The sequence below is a fragment of the Carassius carassius genome, chromosome 45 (assembly GCF_963082965.1).
Source record: "Carassius carassius chromosome 45, fCarCar2.1, whole genome shotgun sequence".
NCBI lineage: Eukaryota > Metazoa > Chordata > Actinopteri > Cypriniformes > Cyprinidae > Carassius > Carassius carassius.
The window spans coordinates 16,516,149-16,532,704 of NC_081799.1; the positions used below are offsets into that span (position 1 = coordinate 16,516,149).

General features: G+C 41.1%; 1 protein-coding gene across 5 annotated transcripts in view; it reads right to left on the reverse strand.

Annotated features, from left to right (window-relative positions):
* Nucleotides 1-3,246: 3,246 nt before the first annotated feature.
* LOC132127695 (opioid-binding protein/cell adhesion molecule homolog) overlaps nt 3,247-16,556 on the reverse strand; it is a 197,453-nt gene continuing 184,143 nt past the window's right edge. For all 5 annotated transcript variants that reach the window (XM_059539693.1, XM_059539694.1, XM_059539692.1 and 2 more), the window contains 4 exons: nt 5,136-5,270; nt 4,931-5,051; nt 4,133-4,284; nt 3,247-3,864 (listed from right to left, as the gene is read on the reverse strand). In XM_059539693.1, the coding sequence (XP_059395676.1) occupies nt 3,761-3,864; nt 4,133-4,284; nt 4,931-5,051; nt 5,136-5,270 (512 nt within the window). In that variant the 3' untranslated portion in view covers nt 3,247-3,760. The remainder of the gene's footprint in view (nt 3,865-4,132; nt 4,285-4,930; nt 5,052-5,135; nt 5,271-16,556) is intronic.

Here is a 16,556-nt window from a genome sequence, read left to right on the forward strand (position 1 = left end):
GGCTGTACATGCACATTGAAAGAGCTGTGTGTTGCAAATGTTAAGGTATCATACACTTTACAATCGTAACTAGATAGTGACAGTCAGAAAAATAAATGCAAACATACAATACAGTTTTGCCAGGGAGGGTAAAATACTTTTTGCCAAGAGATTTTGGGTGAAACACTGTTGCTATGATTAGATGTAGCATGTATATTTGCAGCAGTTTTAAAATCAGGTCAGCAAAACTCCAGAGTGCTGTTATTGAACGTTTGCTATTTTGTTCCCTCAGACAACAATAAATATAAATATATAGATTAAAAAAAATTAAGCAAAACACTTACATTCTGAATTATACCTGTTTGTTACTTAAATGGATTTGCAATGCCATTGTATGTACACTACTGCCGATCGCTGTGAAGTTTGTAGTGCCACAGTCTGTGATTTGTACCATACATCCCAGCAGTTAAAATGACATCACTGTCAATAGCATCTTCACCGTCACAATATTAGTGTTTTAAAAAGTTAGCTGACATACCAAAATGATACTCTAATAATCTACAGTACAACCTATCTATGTACTTTAACCTGTTACGAAATTCACCAGAAATCATTGGGCAATTTCACTTGAAACACAACTGAGATACTGATGATTAATTGAACTGATCAAAAGATGATCTGATGTCTTTCGAATCCCTAAAATAACTCCATTTAATGAGTAAAACCGAGTCGGTTGTTTGCAAAAAGCATCCCAAGCAGTTTCCAGGGTCGATACTGAATCTATTCGATTGCACTACAACATGATATTTTTTTTAAATGCACGCAAGGCACAACGCTAACAAGGAAAAAGTGTGTTCATCTCTGCAATTCCTCATATTTAACAATCAAATATAACCAGGATAAATATTTGCATATATTTCTTTTTTCGTTCACATACAGCATTTTTGACCTACTGCATGTTGAAGAACGGTGTCGTGCTTAACATAAAGAGCTCATGAATGGCATGATCATGATGAGGTCTGATTAATATTTCAGCTCTGCATTCACATGATCTGATATCCTTTTGAAAGAGCTCCGCCATGCTAACATCAGTCACAAAAACCATTCAGTCGGTCACAGAGCAGCATCCTTCAAATTAGAGTGCAGGAATTTCACATCTGAAAGGTAATTTACTCTCTATGGGCATATATTTATTTCTCTGTGATGTGGCAGACCTTGGACTTGAATCATTCCCACCTCTGTGTTTGTCTTGCGCTGTTGACAGTGCTCACTGAAGCTGAATGCAGACAGCTCACAGACAAGGTCTCATTTTAGCTCTGTAATGTTAGCCGTGTGTGTTGAGTGCTTGTGACTGTCTGTATTTCCTTAGAGGTTAGGCTACTTTTAAAGGAATTTTCACCTAAAAGTGATAATGTACTCATCCTCAGGCCATCCAAGATGTAGAGTTTGTTTCTTCATCAGAACTGATTTGTATCAGCTACTCACCAGTGGATCCTCAGCAGTGAATGGGTGCCGTCACAATGAGAGCCAAACAGCTCAGGGAAAAAATAATGATAATCGACAAGTAATCCACACTACCCCAATCTATCATTAACATCAAACTATTGTTTGCAGCTGTTTGGGCTCTCATTCTAGCGGCACCCATTCACTGCAAATGATTTCATTGGGGAGCAAGAGATGTAATGCTACCTTTCTCCAAATGTGTTTTGATACAGAAACAAGCTCATGTTGAATGGCCTGAGGGTGAGTACATTTTCAGCATTTTATTTTTTTAATTTTGGGTGAACTGCCGGCTACTGATAAATGGACATTTCTGGTGGGTCTCCAAAGTCCCTTATGATCGTGTTGGTCGGCTTTCATAGAGTAACGAGTACGAAAGTACGGCTGCTAAATCAGCAGACTTATGAAAGGAAAGATATGGAATATGTAATAGATGAAATCTGAGATTACCATATTCTTCCACCTGCTCAGACATGCACAATTTGACATTTATATGACATTATATTAGTGTGGAAATTAGCACTAAAGATCACAGATAAATTGATGGTTATCACCCACAGATACGCAAGGAAATATGTCTGTTACTGGGACTTCTTTGTCCTCAGAAGTTATTAAATATCATAATTTTATTATATCGTTTGTGATAACCGTTTTGGCTTCTGTCAAATTGAATTCACCAAGACTCAAGAATATAAAATCATACACACTTAAAAGAAAAAACCTGGCACCAAAAACCTGAGAAAGATGTTGAAACTCTCCAGTAGAGTCATCCAAAGCAAACTCGATTCGTTTTAAACAACACAAATGTCTCTGGAAAGGGATTTACAACAGAATTTACAATGACGTGATATAAAATGTGACCTGTGGAGATCAAGACTAATCACTCTTTTGGACGATATAGAGGAAATCTTTTTTTAAAGTGTTCAGATCGGTTCCAGTCTCATTTGGTACGTTTATGGTTATACAGCTCACAACAGCTGTCATACTTAAGGGTCTTTATATGAGGAACAGATTTTATGTAGCTTACATTAGGGCATACTGTCTGCGTCTACATTAAAAACATCTCTATGAGCAGCGTAAAACATATTAGACTAGGTAAGGAGTCTTACTGCTTGTAATTATGTCAGCTCAGTACAAGAACACGTGCAGGTTATCGTTGCGATACCTTTGTCATTTGAACACGGTCAATGGTAGATGAGCATTGAGGATGCACTAGGTTTTTAGGAACTGTGTGCTATATTATATTGAACGCATAGATCTCATGTGTGTGTGAACAGTATTTGCATACATCTGTACATGTACAGTAAATCAAATATCACATACAGCATCCCCAAAAACGTATTTGGACATTTATGCCACACGTTATGCATAAATGTAATTGTATTAGATGACAAATCATGCAACCAAACAAACAGTAGCATTATCACTGAAGTTATTCAGCTTTGCCATCAAAGAAATAAAAGAAATTTTTTAAATACATTAATACATTCGTTCTTTTTCTTTTCTTTTTTTAAGGTTTAAGTTTTTTTTAAATTCTGCAATTTATTTTGTACTCTATTAGGTAATATCATTGTAGTGGTGTTAGAACTGTTAAAAAGTCAATGTTCATATTGCAGGTTATTTCATGAACTACACTGGAGAAGTGATTTCATACATCCACTAAAAAAAACAAGTGTAAAGGGAATTAAAAGAAACTGTGGGGAAAACAATGTAAGAGGATGAAAATGGAAAAGTTCAGAGAAAAGTGATGATTTGCTTGTTGTGTGACTCAAGTGTCCAAATAGCTTTTGGGCCCACTGAAGCTTTTTAAATTCTTTTCTTTCTGTCTTTTTTTGCTGTTTGTCATTTTTTTATCAATTTTTTTTTTTTTTAAAGAAAGAAAAATCATGTTATTTTACAGGAAAACAGGACACCTCAATTCACACTGTTCAATACTGAGCAAAAAACCATTCAGTTATTCACGATTACATGAATTTTGCTTCTCTTTTCACATACAAAAGGTTGGAGAGACACATATAGTGGTTCTATATTATTTCTACCCATCTAACAAACTGACTCCATTCACAGTCCAGTTCACTGTTTCAAAACACGGTTAAATCCCAAAGCATCTTATTACAGACTCATAAACCCACACTGACACTTCCCTTCAGAAGCGAAACATAAGACAAAATAATTCAAATGATGATGACGATAATAATAACTGATAAAGTACTCTTCTTCTCTGTGTGTGTGGGACTGTGAGTCTGTTTGTGTATGGAGAAATGGACACGCTGCTTTAGCATCAAAACTTGCTGATGAACGACAGAGTTAAAACGAGAGTCAGAAGCAAGAATGAGCTGGTTGGCGATAAGGCTGCGTTGTTCACGTCGTGTATCGCTCCAGGGCCTGCAGGGAGAGAAACCCTACACGTTAACATCCTCCCAAACATCCACCGTGTGTATCATCATGCATTACGCTGTTCAAAGAAATAGCTGTGAATGCAGCGCTCAAACACCGTCAGAGTTAGCGAATGCCTCGGGGCGACAACACGAGAGCTGATGTAATTGCATTAGGCAAACATTTGACACATTGAGACACTCGTTGACTACGCTGAGTTGACATGGATTTTATGCATAAATTAACATGCATTTACTTATTAGAAGGAGCCTCGTACCGTACAAAATAATGCTGGCATTTGTTATTCCCAGTGTGTTCATGGCCATGCAGGTGTAGTTCCCGTAGTCCTCTTCTGAGACGTTAAAGAACGTTAGCATGGACTGTTTCCCCTTGTTTTCGATCTTGACCCTGTTGAGTCCATTGAAGAGTCTGGAAGATTTGAGGTCAAGTTAGCAGTGTGTTATTAAAAACCAAATCTACAGAAGAGGACAGCTGACGACACAAATTAACTCACCGCTCTCGCACAAAACTGCGTGTGATGCAACTGTCTAATAAATAGACTTATACTCAAATTTTTAATTAACTGGCTCAGTCCAAACCATTTCTTTATGCTTGTTGAGCCAGGGGAGATCTGAGTTTTAATCTTATTTCTCGTCTTCTCTCTGCCTTAACAATTTCCTTTTTTAATTTCACTAAGTAGCACACTTTAAAAAAAAAAAAAAAAGCAACTAAATATTTTTCAGTTTATGGGGTGTTTCGAGACATACTGTAAATACTAAGAAATGTGAAATAAATAAAAAGACTCGTTAGACCAACAGAATTACCAAATTTTGTCCCACAGCTATTTTTAAATTGAACTATATTACCAAAATGTTAAGTACTTTGAAGTTCCCAACATGCATTGCAGCTGCCTTGATGGATTTATTGGGTTTGCATTTAGCGAACAAACACATTTAAATTGACAAGAGCTATTTGTGTTATTTAAGACAATAGTTAAGGAAACCGAAAAGTCTGCATTCAGTTTTGACATTACTTTTTTTACAGTAAAAATAAAGCAAAAAACTACTAGCCCCACCTGCGCTCCCCCTTATACCACTGAAAATCAGCCAGAGGAACAGCAGACGCCTCGCACCACAAAACTCCTTTCTGGCCAACAGCCGTTCCTGTGCTCCGAGCTCGCGAAATGACAGGTGGATCTGTGAAATGAATCGCAGGTAAATGAGAAATTCATAAAAGCACATGAGGAATGGAAATTGGTTTGAAACTGATGAGGGACTCACAGTTTACGGTAACCTGAACAGTCCTCACGTCTGGAGGCGAGATGTCGTTTGACGTGATGCAGTCGTACGAGCCGGACATGTCTTTGGTTATTCCAGTCATTTCCACGTATTCACCCTCAGTTATGATTCTATTACCTGTGTCAACACACACAAGATTAAACTAATTATTAAAATATATGAAGTCATATTACAAAACCAAAGCATTATACAGTTACACTGAGTAAAATGCCTGAGGGGCTACAGTGATATGGTGGAGATATCGGGATACAGACAACATCTGACTGTTACCATTCACAAACACTTTTGGCATGCTTATTAATATTTTATGCAGTATGACACACTATATGTTATTGTTTACAGTTATAATAATATATATTATTTACTTTTTTCAAAATGATGAGACATTGTATAAAATATTATTAAATATATATTACCATATAATTTGTAAATATTTAGATTTTTGTAATATTAAAACAAAATATTTTATTATTGCATTTATATTATTAGTATTCACATATACAATCTATTGTATTAATTATTTATATTTATTTATATTTTAATTATATTTATATTATATATTTATATTGTATATTGTTTACTCTCTTTACCAATATTTAAATAAATGTTTGTAATACACATATATATATATATATATATATATATATATATACATATATATATACAGTACAGACCAAAAGTTTGGACACACCTTCAGTGTGAATCTACACTGTTTGCTGTTTGCTGCTCTTTAGTTGTTTTTGGAGACAGTACTCCTAATTAGATGAGTTGTACCCTATTAAAGTGTCACAACCATTCCGTGTAACTTTCATTTAACCGTAACAGACTCAGAATCAAACCCATGCCAGCTTTTTGCTCAGGACAGAGGCTAAAGTGTCATAGTAGTGGCATAACACCACAAGCATTCTTGCTTAATTTAATCCACACTGACACCAACTGCACATAAACAGTTTTAGGCACTGTTCTGGAATGCACATCTTATTCTGCTGTAATCTCTCTAAAATAAACTAAATGTATACACCAATATCTCAGTCTGAAGACAGAACAAGCTTGGTGAAATGTCAGTAAGACAAATATGTTACACTAGGCAAACCTGGACTGACCCTCCGTTGTTATTCACGCTTAAGTCCAGCATTTCACAAAACTCACCTGAATCTCTGATTTTATTATCAGGCAGAGAAATTATTTAGATATTCCTCTGAGAGAGTGAAATAAATGTTCACCCTCAGGTTCCAACAGGCAGTTAGTGCAAATGCCACTCACAGCACAAACTCCACATTATGCCATCTCATTAATACAGCCTCAGTCCTTGATTTAGTGAAAAGGTTGAGTAGTGGACTTAGTTTGTTATTTTGTTTCTAATAACATGGCCTTGGGGATTGTGGGAGAGGTTGGTAATTATGCATATCTCCTTATATGAGTCAGCCTTGTAATGCTTAAAAAGTTTGAGCAATCACTGAGAGGATGGTTAACCCCCGATTATGCTTCAACATATGACGGCCTTTCTGAGCCAAAGCCTGAAAATTACATGCCCTAAATTTAAATAAAACAATTTTTTAAGACTCTGTCCATTTGACAAGAGACTAAATATTATAAACTGGTCTTTAAATGTGGACCTTAATGATATTTTGCTTAGTGTAATTATGTTTTAAGGGATAGTACTTAAAAATTTTACTTCTATTATCATTTACTCACACTCATGTTGTTCCAAATCTTAGGTGGAAGATATTTTGAAGAACTGTTACCTATCTGTCGGTCACTACGACTTATGTTGTGACGAAATAGAGGGGGTTCACTTGGGAGCCCCTATCCTTTCTGACTTTAAGAGAGAAAAAACAGGTCCCAAGTGAACCATATCTCCATTACCTCCATCAGGGAACGAGGGTTACGTATGTAACTGAGACTGTCTATGCAGTGTAAATTAAATAGTTCACCAAAAAATAGTTGATGATGGATTTGTTTATTAAATTTGAAGACTGATTTGTGAATTACTATTGTTTTTATCAGCAGTTTGAACTCTCATTTTGAAGGCACTCATTTATAGCATAGGATCCAGTGATGAGGATGTGATGTAATGCTACATTTCTTAAAAACCTGTTCTGATAAAGAGGCAAACCCTCTAAATCTCGGAGGAACATTTCATTTTTGGGTGAACTATTGCTTTAATGGACTTTCTCACTGACTTTCATTGTATAGAAACATTCTTTAAAATACATTTCCCATGTTCTACAGAATTCTACAGATTTCCGTTATTATTTGGAATATGATCAACAGGCCCAGGTGTTCAAACATCTGAATTGTGAATCATTGACAAGTGATATCCACTGCCAAAATATCTTTCAATGCAAAATAAACAACAACATAAAAATAAAGTTTTATTTCTTTTTCACAGTGCCTTGGAAAGAGAAAAGAAGAAATGTTCAGCCAGAATTAATCAGAGCAATTTAGATGTTTGAAATCATCTCACTCCCAGCAACTTTACTTGTATTACAGGTTAGTTTTCCGCAGGATGTTTCAAAAACAACACTAAAAGACTGAAAATTACAAGTGAAGGTCAAAGTGTTTGGCCCTTTCTCACTTCATAAACTGTTATCAGTGATAAAGTGCAACCAAAGGGATTTTCCTTCTATTTTTCCACAGACAACAATTTTACTGAATCAGCTGCGGTTATACATTTGACCCTGTTGTACTGTTTACGTTCACGGTGTTGTCTGACTGAATAAGTTTCAATTCAGACAAAGGGAATTCTTTCATCCTACAACAAAGCCAAAACAGTTGTTTTGCTTTCTGTAGCTATGAACTGTAAAAAAGAAGAACAAACAGAGCAGCTCTAATAGTGACACTTCCAGCGATGCAACGTTTTATTTATTCTCATGTAGTTTTCATTTATATTTAGCTATTAGAGCGGTCAGTTTGATTTTCGAATGGCGATGGGGTTAGCGTAGATAGCCACGGTGAACAGCGATGATTTATAATGTTTACTTTAGAGACAGAAAGCAAACACCGGGCCCATAGCAATTACATCCAGCACTGAGTAATAATCCTGCTACTGTCATGAGACTGTCTTCCTGAACAGAGCAGAAGATTATTAGAATGTAAAGGAGAACGACAGTGTAAACAGGAAAGAAGAAATAAACTGCTCTGTGCTGTCGGCGTACAGTCAGCCAGAGTAAAAAGAAACGAGTGAGAAATGCTCCAGTAACTAAATTTAGGAGATTAGGATCAAGGGAAAAACTCCATCTCATGTTACAGTCGGAAAGTAAAGTAGTTTATACAGATCAGACCACTGAAGCAGACAGGGCAACATTGAGAAAAGGCTTTATTTAGGAGATGTTTGACTTTGTTAAGCTTGTATTATTAAATATCCGCACATAAGTGAATTAAGCTACTCATCTTTCTAACATTACTCCCACCCACACCCCCCACACATACTTTTCCTGTTCTTCCTATTCTCATGTTCTTTCAGAGAAAGGATAAAGAAAATGCATTTTATTTTCCAAGACACAATGAAGTCTGGGTTTTCATAAAGATTTTATCATTGAAAAAGTAGTTTTAGCACTTGACTAATATGTATACATTAAACATTACTATTATTTTTATTTATTTATTTAACCATATTCAGACCGTGCACAAACCATAATGGAGTTACAATGCACATCTATTTTATAAATCTAAAAATACAAATGTAACACTGGTAGTAATAATAATAATAATAATAATAATAAGAAGAAGAAGAAGAAGAAGAAATGTTTCTTGAGAGGAAAATCATCATATGGGTGCGGTTGCCAGATATCAACAGTTCAAATCTCTGAATCAAAGCTTCTTTGTTAAAATGATACCGTACTCGGTTACTAAACGTAACCTCGGTTCTCTCTAGAAGAGCGAACGAGTACTGCGTCTTAGCTAAGACGCTACGGGAAAAGTCTCTTTTCACGAAATACTGAAGCAAAAAATTATCCTGAATTTTGTATTTTTGTAAAGCGCATTTGCAGCAGTACACAGCCATAGGCGAGACGGCTCGTTCGCTCATTGGCTTGTTCTGCTTCGCGCCCTTCTTGCCACTTCCCGCCGAAACGGATTCAGAATTCCCCTCAGGGCCCTGATTCGACTATACCGACAACAGCCTTGCTTGCAAGGCGGGGACCTCCAGGTTATAGAACCTGATAAATGTAGACGGCGAGGCCCAACCTGCCACCATACATATATCCTGCAAGGAGATCCCAGTAGACCACGCCCACGACTAGGCGACGCCTCTTGTGGAGTGTGCTCTGACGCCCAACGGGCACTGAAGACCCCTGGAAGCGTAAGCTAACGCTATGGCGTCAACTATCCATCTGGATAGAGTCTGTCTCGAAGCCATTCCCTTGGAACCTCCACCGAACGAGACAAACAACTGCTCCGTCTGCCGAAAGGCAGCAGAGCGAGACACATAAGCTCTTAAAACCCTGACAGGGCAAAGAAGACTCGAGTCTCCATCCTCCCCTGACACCGGCAGGGCAGACAGGGCAATAACCTGAGCCCGAAACGGTGTGTTGAGGGATTTCGGCACATAACCGTGCCTTGAGTCATTGGGCCCAAACTCCAAGCACGACTGGCTCACCGAGAGCGCGTGCAAATCACCCACACGCTTCACAGAAGCGAGAGCCAACAAGAATACTGTCTTGAACGACAGATGCTGAAGGCTAACCGATTGGATAGGCTCAAAAGGGGGACCCTATAAGGCCTCCAAAACCGCCGCGAGGTCCCACATAGGGACTGACGGAGGTCTGGGAGGATTCAGCCTCCTAGCTCCTCTGAGGAACCGGATGACTAAATCATTCCTTCCTATTGACTGACCGGACGCCGTTTCAGAAAACGCCGCGATGGCCGCCACATAAACTTTGAGCGTGGATGGGGCTCTGCCCTTATCCAACAGCTCCTGTAGGAAGGAGAGGACCTCCGTCACCTCACAACTAAGGGGTGAATAACCTCGAGCTGTGCACCAGCTGGAGAACACCGACCACTTCGAGGCATACAGACGTCGTGTCGACGGAGCTCTAGCCTGAGTGATGGTATTTAGCACTCCCACTGCGAGATCAGCGGGTAACCGTTGAGCGCCCACACATGGAGGGACCACAACTCCGGTTGAGGGTGCCAAATCGAGCCCCTGGCCTGCGAGAGGAGGTCCCTCCTCAACGGTACCGGCCACGGGGCGACATCTGCTAACTGCATCAAATCTGGGAACCATGGTTGGTTCTTCCAAAGAGGTGCTACAAGCAGTATTGAACATCTCGTTTCTCTCACCCGTTCTATCACCTGCGGAAGGAGGGAGACGGGAGGGAACGCATAAAGCGGGCAGCATGGCCATCTCCGTGACAGCGCGCTTTCGTTCTTGGAAAAGAACGCGGGGCAGTGAGCGTTTTCGTAGGAAGCAAAGAGGTCCACCTCCGCCATGCCAAATCTCTCCCACAACAGCCGGACTGTTTGCGGGTGTAGAGACCATTCGCCCGTAGGAACATTGCCTCTGGACAGCCTGTCTGGACCCAGATTCTGCAGTCCAGGCACATGCACTGCTCTCAGCGAGCGCACGTTGCGCAGAGCCCAAACCAGGAGGCGTTCCGTCAGCCTGCACAGGTTTCGGGACCCGAGACCGCCCTGGCGATTTATGTAGGACACCACGGACATGTTGTCCGCACGGACTACGACGTGGTGATCCTTGATATGGGGACAAAAGCGCGTCAGCGCGTTCTCCACTGCCAGCATTTCCAGGCAGTTGATATGATGGAGCTTTTCCCGTTCTGACCATAGGCCAAAGGACGGTCTGCCTTCGAGCAGCGCTCCCCATCCCGAAGTGGAGGCGTCCGTCGACACCATTTTCACACTCGGGGAAGTCCCCAGGCTTACACCTGATCGGTACCAGCCGTTCGCTGTCCAACTGCAGGGGGCGCATGCGGAGCAGGCCCAGCCGCAGAACCGGAGATGCTGAGGCCATGAGACCCAGCATCTTTTGACAGTGTTTGAGCGACACGGTCGCGCCGCAGCGGAAAGAACTCGCTGCGCGCTGAATGCCCATCGCGCGCTGTGGTGACATGGAACACGAGTTCAGAACTATACCCAGAAACAGGATCGTATGACTGGGGTTCAGCGAACTCTTCGCCCAATTGACACTGAGGCCGAGCTTCTCGAGGTGATCGAGTAAAAAGATCGAGCTTCTCCGCTCGTGATCGGGCCAGAACCAGCCAGTCGTCCAAATAATTCAGCACTCGTATGCCTCTGAGTCTGAGAGGAGCGAGCGCTGCATCCATGCACCTCGTAAACGTACTAGGAGCCACGGAGGACTGTAAACTGGTATGCCTGGCCCTTGAAGGCGAATCTCAAATATCGCCTGTGGTTTGACGCTATCTGTATTTGAAAATACGCGTCCCTCAGATCTATTAACATGAACCAGTCCCCTCTGCGAATCTGCGCGAGGAGTTTCCTGGTCGTAAGCATTTTGAAACTGCGTTTCATCAATGCCTTGTTCAGCTGTCTTAAATCCAGTATGGGCCTGAGACCCCCGTCTCTCTTGGGCACCAGAAAGTATCTGCTGTACAGCCCCCCCCCCTCGCTTTGAGCTTGAGACACAGGCTCTACAGCCCCTTTGCTCAACAGTTTTGATATTTCGGCCCGAAGTATGTGTGCTACTTCTGTTTTGACCGTAGTTTCGACGCGTGCTGAAAAGCGCGGAGGGCGTCGAAAAAAACAGTAGCGAGTAGCCTCTCTTTATAATGCCTAGCACCCAATCCGAAACCCCTGGAAGCGCTGACCATGCATCTGCATGAATGGCTAAGGGCTGGATGTGAAGCGCGCTCTGTTGACCGTGCAACGGCGGCGCTCGGGTGTGCTGCGCATTTGAGGCGGGGAGCGCGCTGATCACAGCGGGCAGATCGCTCCTCCCCGACCCGTCCCGGCGCTTAACCGACTGGGGGAAGGTTGAGCAGGTCCCGTGGGACTCGATATGTCTGCGAGTAACTGTGGGCTGCATATGTGCACATTTACCACTTTCAACTCGCTGTCTGCCTGTGCAGAGCGTACGTGCACGGGCCTCGTTTTTACAGAAGCCACGCGCCGTATGTGACATAGTGTATGTGGGCACTTGGGAGTAGGCACATTTACTATGCGGCGCGCTCGACCGATCTGTGTCGATCTTATGTGCGCGAGCCCTGTGTGCAGGGCTGTGCTTACATGTGGAGATGGGCACTGAGGAGTGGGCATCGTAACTGCATTTATAGCACCATCGGCCGTGGCCGGACGAGCGTGCACGGGTTTTGTTTTTTACAGAAACCACATGACGCGCGTGACATAGTAATTGTGGGCACTGAGGGGTGGGCACGCTTACTATGCAGTGTGCGTGATCGACTTGAGTTGCTTTTATGGGCGCAGGCCCTGTGTGCAGGGCTGTGCTTACATGTGGAGATGGGCACTGAGGAGTTGGCATCGTCACTACATTTATAGCACCATCGGCCGTGGCCGGGACACCAGAAATTACATCTTTTTCGGGAAATATCTGGGTAGCCGTGATAACGGTTTTCGTGTGCAGGCAAGTGGGCAACCGTACAGGCTTGCGCATTGCAAAAAACGCTGAAACAGTCACAATCTCTGGAACTGAAACAGCGGCATGCTTAGGTGAGAGCCCGGCCACAACGGAACTCGTACACCGGCGCTTCGATGAAGCAGCCATCGTGTGTAGTGCCGACGCAGCGTCATGCAGCATGCATAGATGGCTTTCCTAGGATGGCTTCGGGGCTCCCGGCCTCACCGTAATCCTCTGCCGCGGTGCGGGGCGATGACCGGTAGAGCGAGAACGGGGGTCTCGAGCTGCGTTGCTGAAGCTGTTGTGATAACGGCTTTTGTGTGCAGGCAAGCGGGCAACTGTGCAGGCTTGCGCATTGCAGAAAACGCTGAGACAGTCACAATTCCTGGAACTGAAACAGCGGCGCGCTTAGGTGAGAGCTCGGCCACAGCGGAACTCGTACACCTGCGCTTCGATGAAGCAGCCATCGTTAGTAGTGCCGACGCAGCGTCACACAGCAGGCTTTAGATGGCAACACCGCTTTTGCCGCCGTCCAGCAGAGGGCGGACAAAGGTGCGTCGCTATCGCCTGTTCCACCGGCGGAAGTGAGTGGTAGTTCCTGTTTTTAGCATCATCAGTGTGGAGAATGCTAGTGAGATAGACGAACGTGTTCGCGCTGAATATGGAGCGTTCCAAGCCTTCGCCACCTCTTCGTGAATTCACATCTAAGCTAAGACGCAGTATGAGAAAGCTCTCGTAAGAGAACTTGAAGTTTACTGTAGCTTCATTTTTGCAATCTGGCAACTATGCTTAAATTACAATAATCATTGCGATTATAATTTATGGTAAATGGTAAATGGACTGAATTTATATAGCACTTTCAACAGACCACATGGCCATCCAAAGCGCTTTACAATTTGCCTCACATTCACTCATTCACACACCGACTGCGCTGTCAGCCATTCAAGGTGCCATCCAGCTCGTCGGGAGCAGCTGGGGTTAGGTGTCTTGCTCAAGGACACCTCGACACTTGGTCAGACGGAGCCAGGGATTGAACCACCAACCTTCCGGTTTGTAGACAACCTTCATGAACCACTGAGACACTGCCGCCCAATTTATAATAATCTAGATAAACTCGTCAGTTTTAGTAATCTGAAATACTAGTCAGCAATCCCTAACTGTATGTTTTTAGAGTTAGCACGCTTTTAGAGTTTGACTCAAAACAGGGGATCCATGCATGGAAGTGAAATAGAATGAGAACATTTCCAGATTCTGAGGCACCAACAAAATACATTGAAGTGGGTCAGCGGCTTTGTGCATTAAAACGTGGTCATTCAATCTTCCTGGTAATGCAACGTGAAGCTAGCTAGGCCAATGACTGAGCTGCAAAATCTGCATTGTATCATCACATGAGCGTGTACTTTAACACTCCGCTGAAGGCATTTTCATCAACTAATAAACACATCATGGAATGATATTACACATATAATGAGATTTCAGTGTGCTAATGATTTCATAATAATCCGCTGACCGTCATTACTGTTTGTCAACACACCTAATTGCGTTTCGCAATCGTCCCTAAATGGACTACCTCCTTAATAGAAATTCAAATGATAATTACAGTTTGTAAAGCAATGGCTAAGCTAATTACAGGAAGTCGTAATGTTTATAACAGACAAAATGAGGATGTCAGAAGGACTTTTCATTACATGCTGCGAACAGCAAGATATAAAAGCCTTTTCCGATAAACAGGTTTTCAAAGAACCGCAAAAGAGGCTGGGAGCGAAACAACATCCATCCTCAAAAACTGTCTAAAGACCTCCGGTGGCTTCACAGAAATGATATTTTTCCTTTTTATTGTCATTTTGTTGCAGACTATTGCTTTATCTGGCCTCACCCTATTCAATCTGACCTGGGCTCTAGGAAAGCTAGAAGGTGGTGAGGTGTGACATTTGGATGAGAGAGCAAGAAAGAAAGAAAATAATCTGCAAGCGAGGTTCACATTTAAAGAGACAGTAGACCAAAAAATTAAAATTGGTAAAGGCGTATATACTGTATGCATACACTACTGTACATAAGATTTTTTAAAGAAGACTTTTATGCTCATCAAGGCTGCATTCATTTGATTAAAAAACAGTAATATTGTTAAATATTATTACAACTTAAAATACCAGTTTTCTATTTTAATATACTTTAAAATACAATTTATTCCTTGAATCAACCATAACTACAGGTTTTATTACCCCATGATCCTTCAGAAGTCATTCTGATATGATTTAATGTCAATAATTTTTTTATTAATATTGTATTTTATTTTGAATCTGTGATACTTTTTTCAGTATTCTTTGAATAAAAAGTTCAGTAGAACAGCATTCAAAATCACCACAGTTTAAACGTTTGGGGTCATTATGTTTCGTTTTTTAATTTTTGAAAGAAATTTTTATTTTATTCAGCAAAGATTTAAGTTGATAAAAGATTGACAGTAAAGACTTTTATTTACTTTTTATATTTCTATAAGATTGCTGACAGCATAAAATCAACATCAACAGTATTATCATTGTTCTTTGTACATCTAAGTTCCATTAGACATATTTGAGGGACATTGGAGTGAGCAGATGATGACCAATATTTCATTATTGAACAAAGCTTGCTTTCAAAGAAAGAAAAAAGGAGACTGAATTCACAAATGTCTCTGTACAGGTCTGAATTTTTGAGCAGCACATCAATGAATCTTTGAATGTATACTTGCAATGTCCATGGAGAGAAAGAAAACAGCACTTGAACCTCAGCTGTTGAGTGAACATCGTCTGTATTTTGCTGTCATCTCTCAAACAGAGTGTCTAAATCCTCCAATCATGCCCCGGTAGGCAGCAGGTCACCATGGTTACACAGTTCAGTGAAACCGATCATCGTCGGCCCTCCACTCTTGCATGACCTTTCTCTCTTTTTACTCTCTTTCTGTTTCTTGCACACTTCAACAAATGTCGCCAAACAAATAATTCACTATGCATGATTTATGTATGAACGCATCTTCATTAAGCCAGTCTAGTCAAGCCACACCAATTAAAACAGAGATTTGGTTTCTAACTGCCAATCAATTACTGCCTTGTTATATGGCCCCTTGAGAGGGAGGGGGCATTACAGCTCGGTGGGATGTCGTTTTTACAATGGATGGATCTGCTCTCTTGGGTGTCTTTCTGAATTGAACGTTTGGGTCTTAGTGGAGTAATGGTGAAGTTAAAATGGGAGCGAAGCTCCTCTGACCACATCTATTGGTTGGCACATACATCTATTCGATACTTTAATTTCTGTTTATCTTCTTCAACCCTCAGAGGCCCAAGTAGTGATACTTATTATGCATTTTCTTTTATTCTCCTTGAAAGTGTTTTTAGGAAGCCAGTGATTATGAAAATTATGGTTTTTCTGCATAAACATAAAAAGAAATAAAATCTGCGGTCCAAATTACGGACCAAATTTCGGACCAAAGTCAATTTTTGTAGTTTCCAGAGCCTGAGGCTGCCACAGGGTCCACTCAGACCTGAGGGAAACATTGAGAACTGTTAGGTAATAGGGATATTTTATTTTCCATTGCATAAAAATGAATTACTTATTAAAAGTTTACAGATTCACACTTTGACTTTTAAAGCCTTTATAGTTTATTATACAAGCCCACTAATGCTCTGTGAAGTTTCCTGTAATATTTTTACATCTAACTGGCTCCCGGTCACCTGAAAATGCATATTGATAATCTCCTAAAGAAGCTTCTGTTTCATTAATGTGGCATGAAAAAGAATTCTGAAAAGTTTAGATGATTTACTGCACTTGACTTTGTTTTATGTGAACAACGTGCAAAATAATGCTACCTGCCAAGA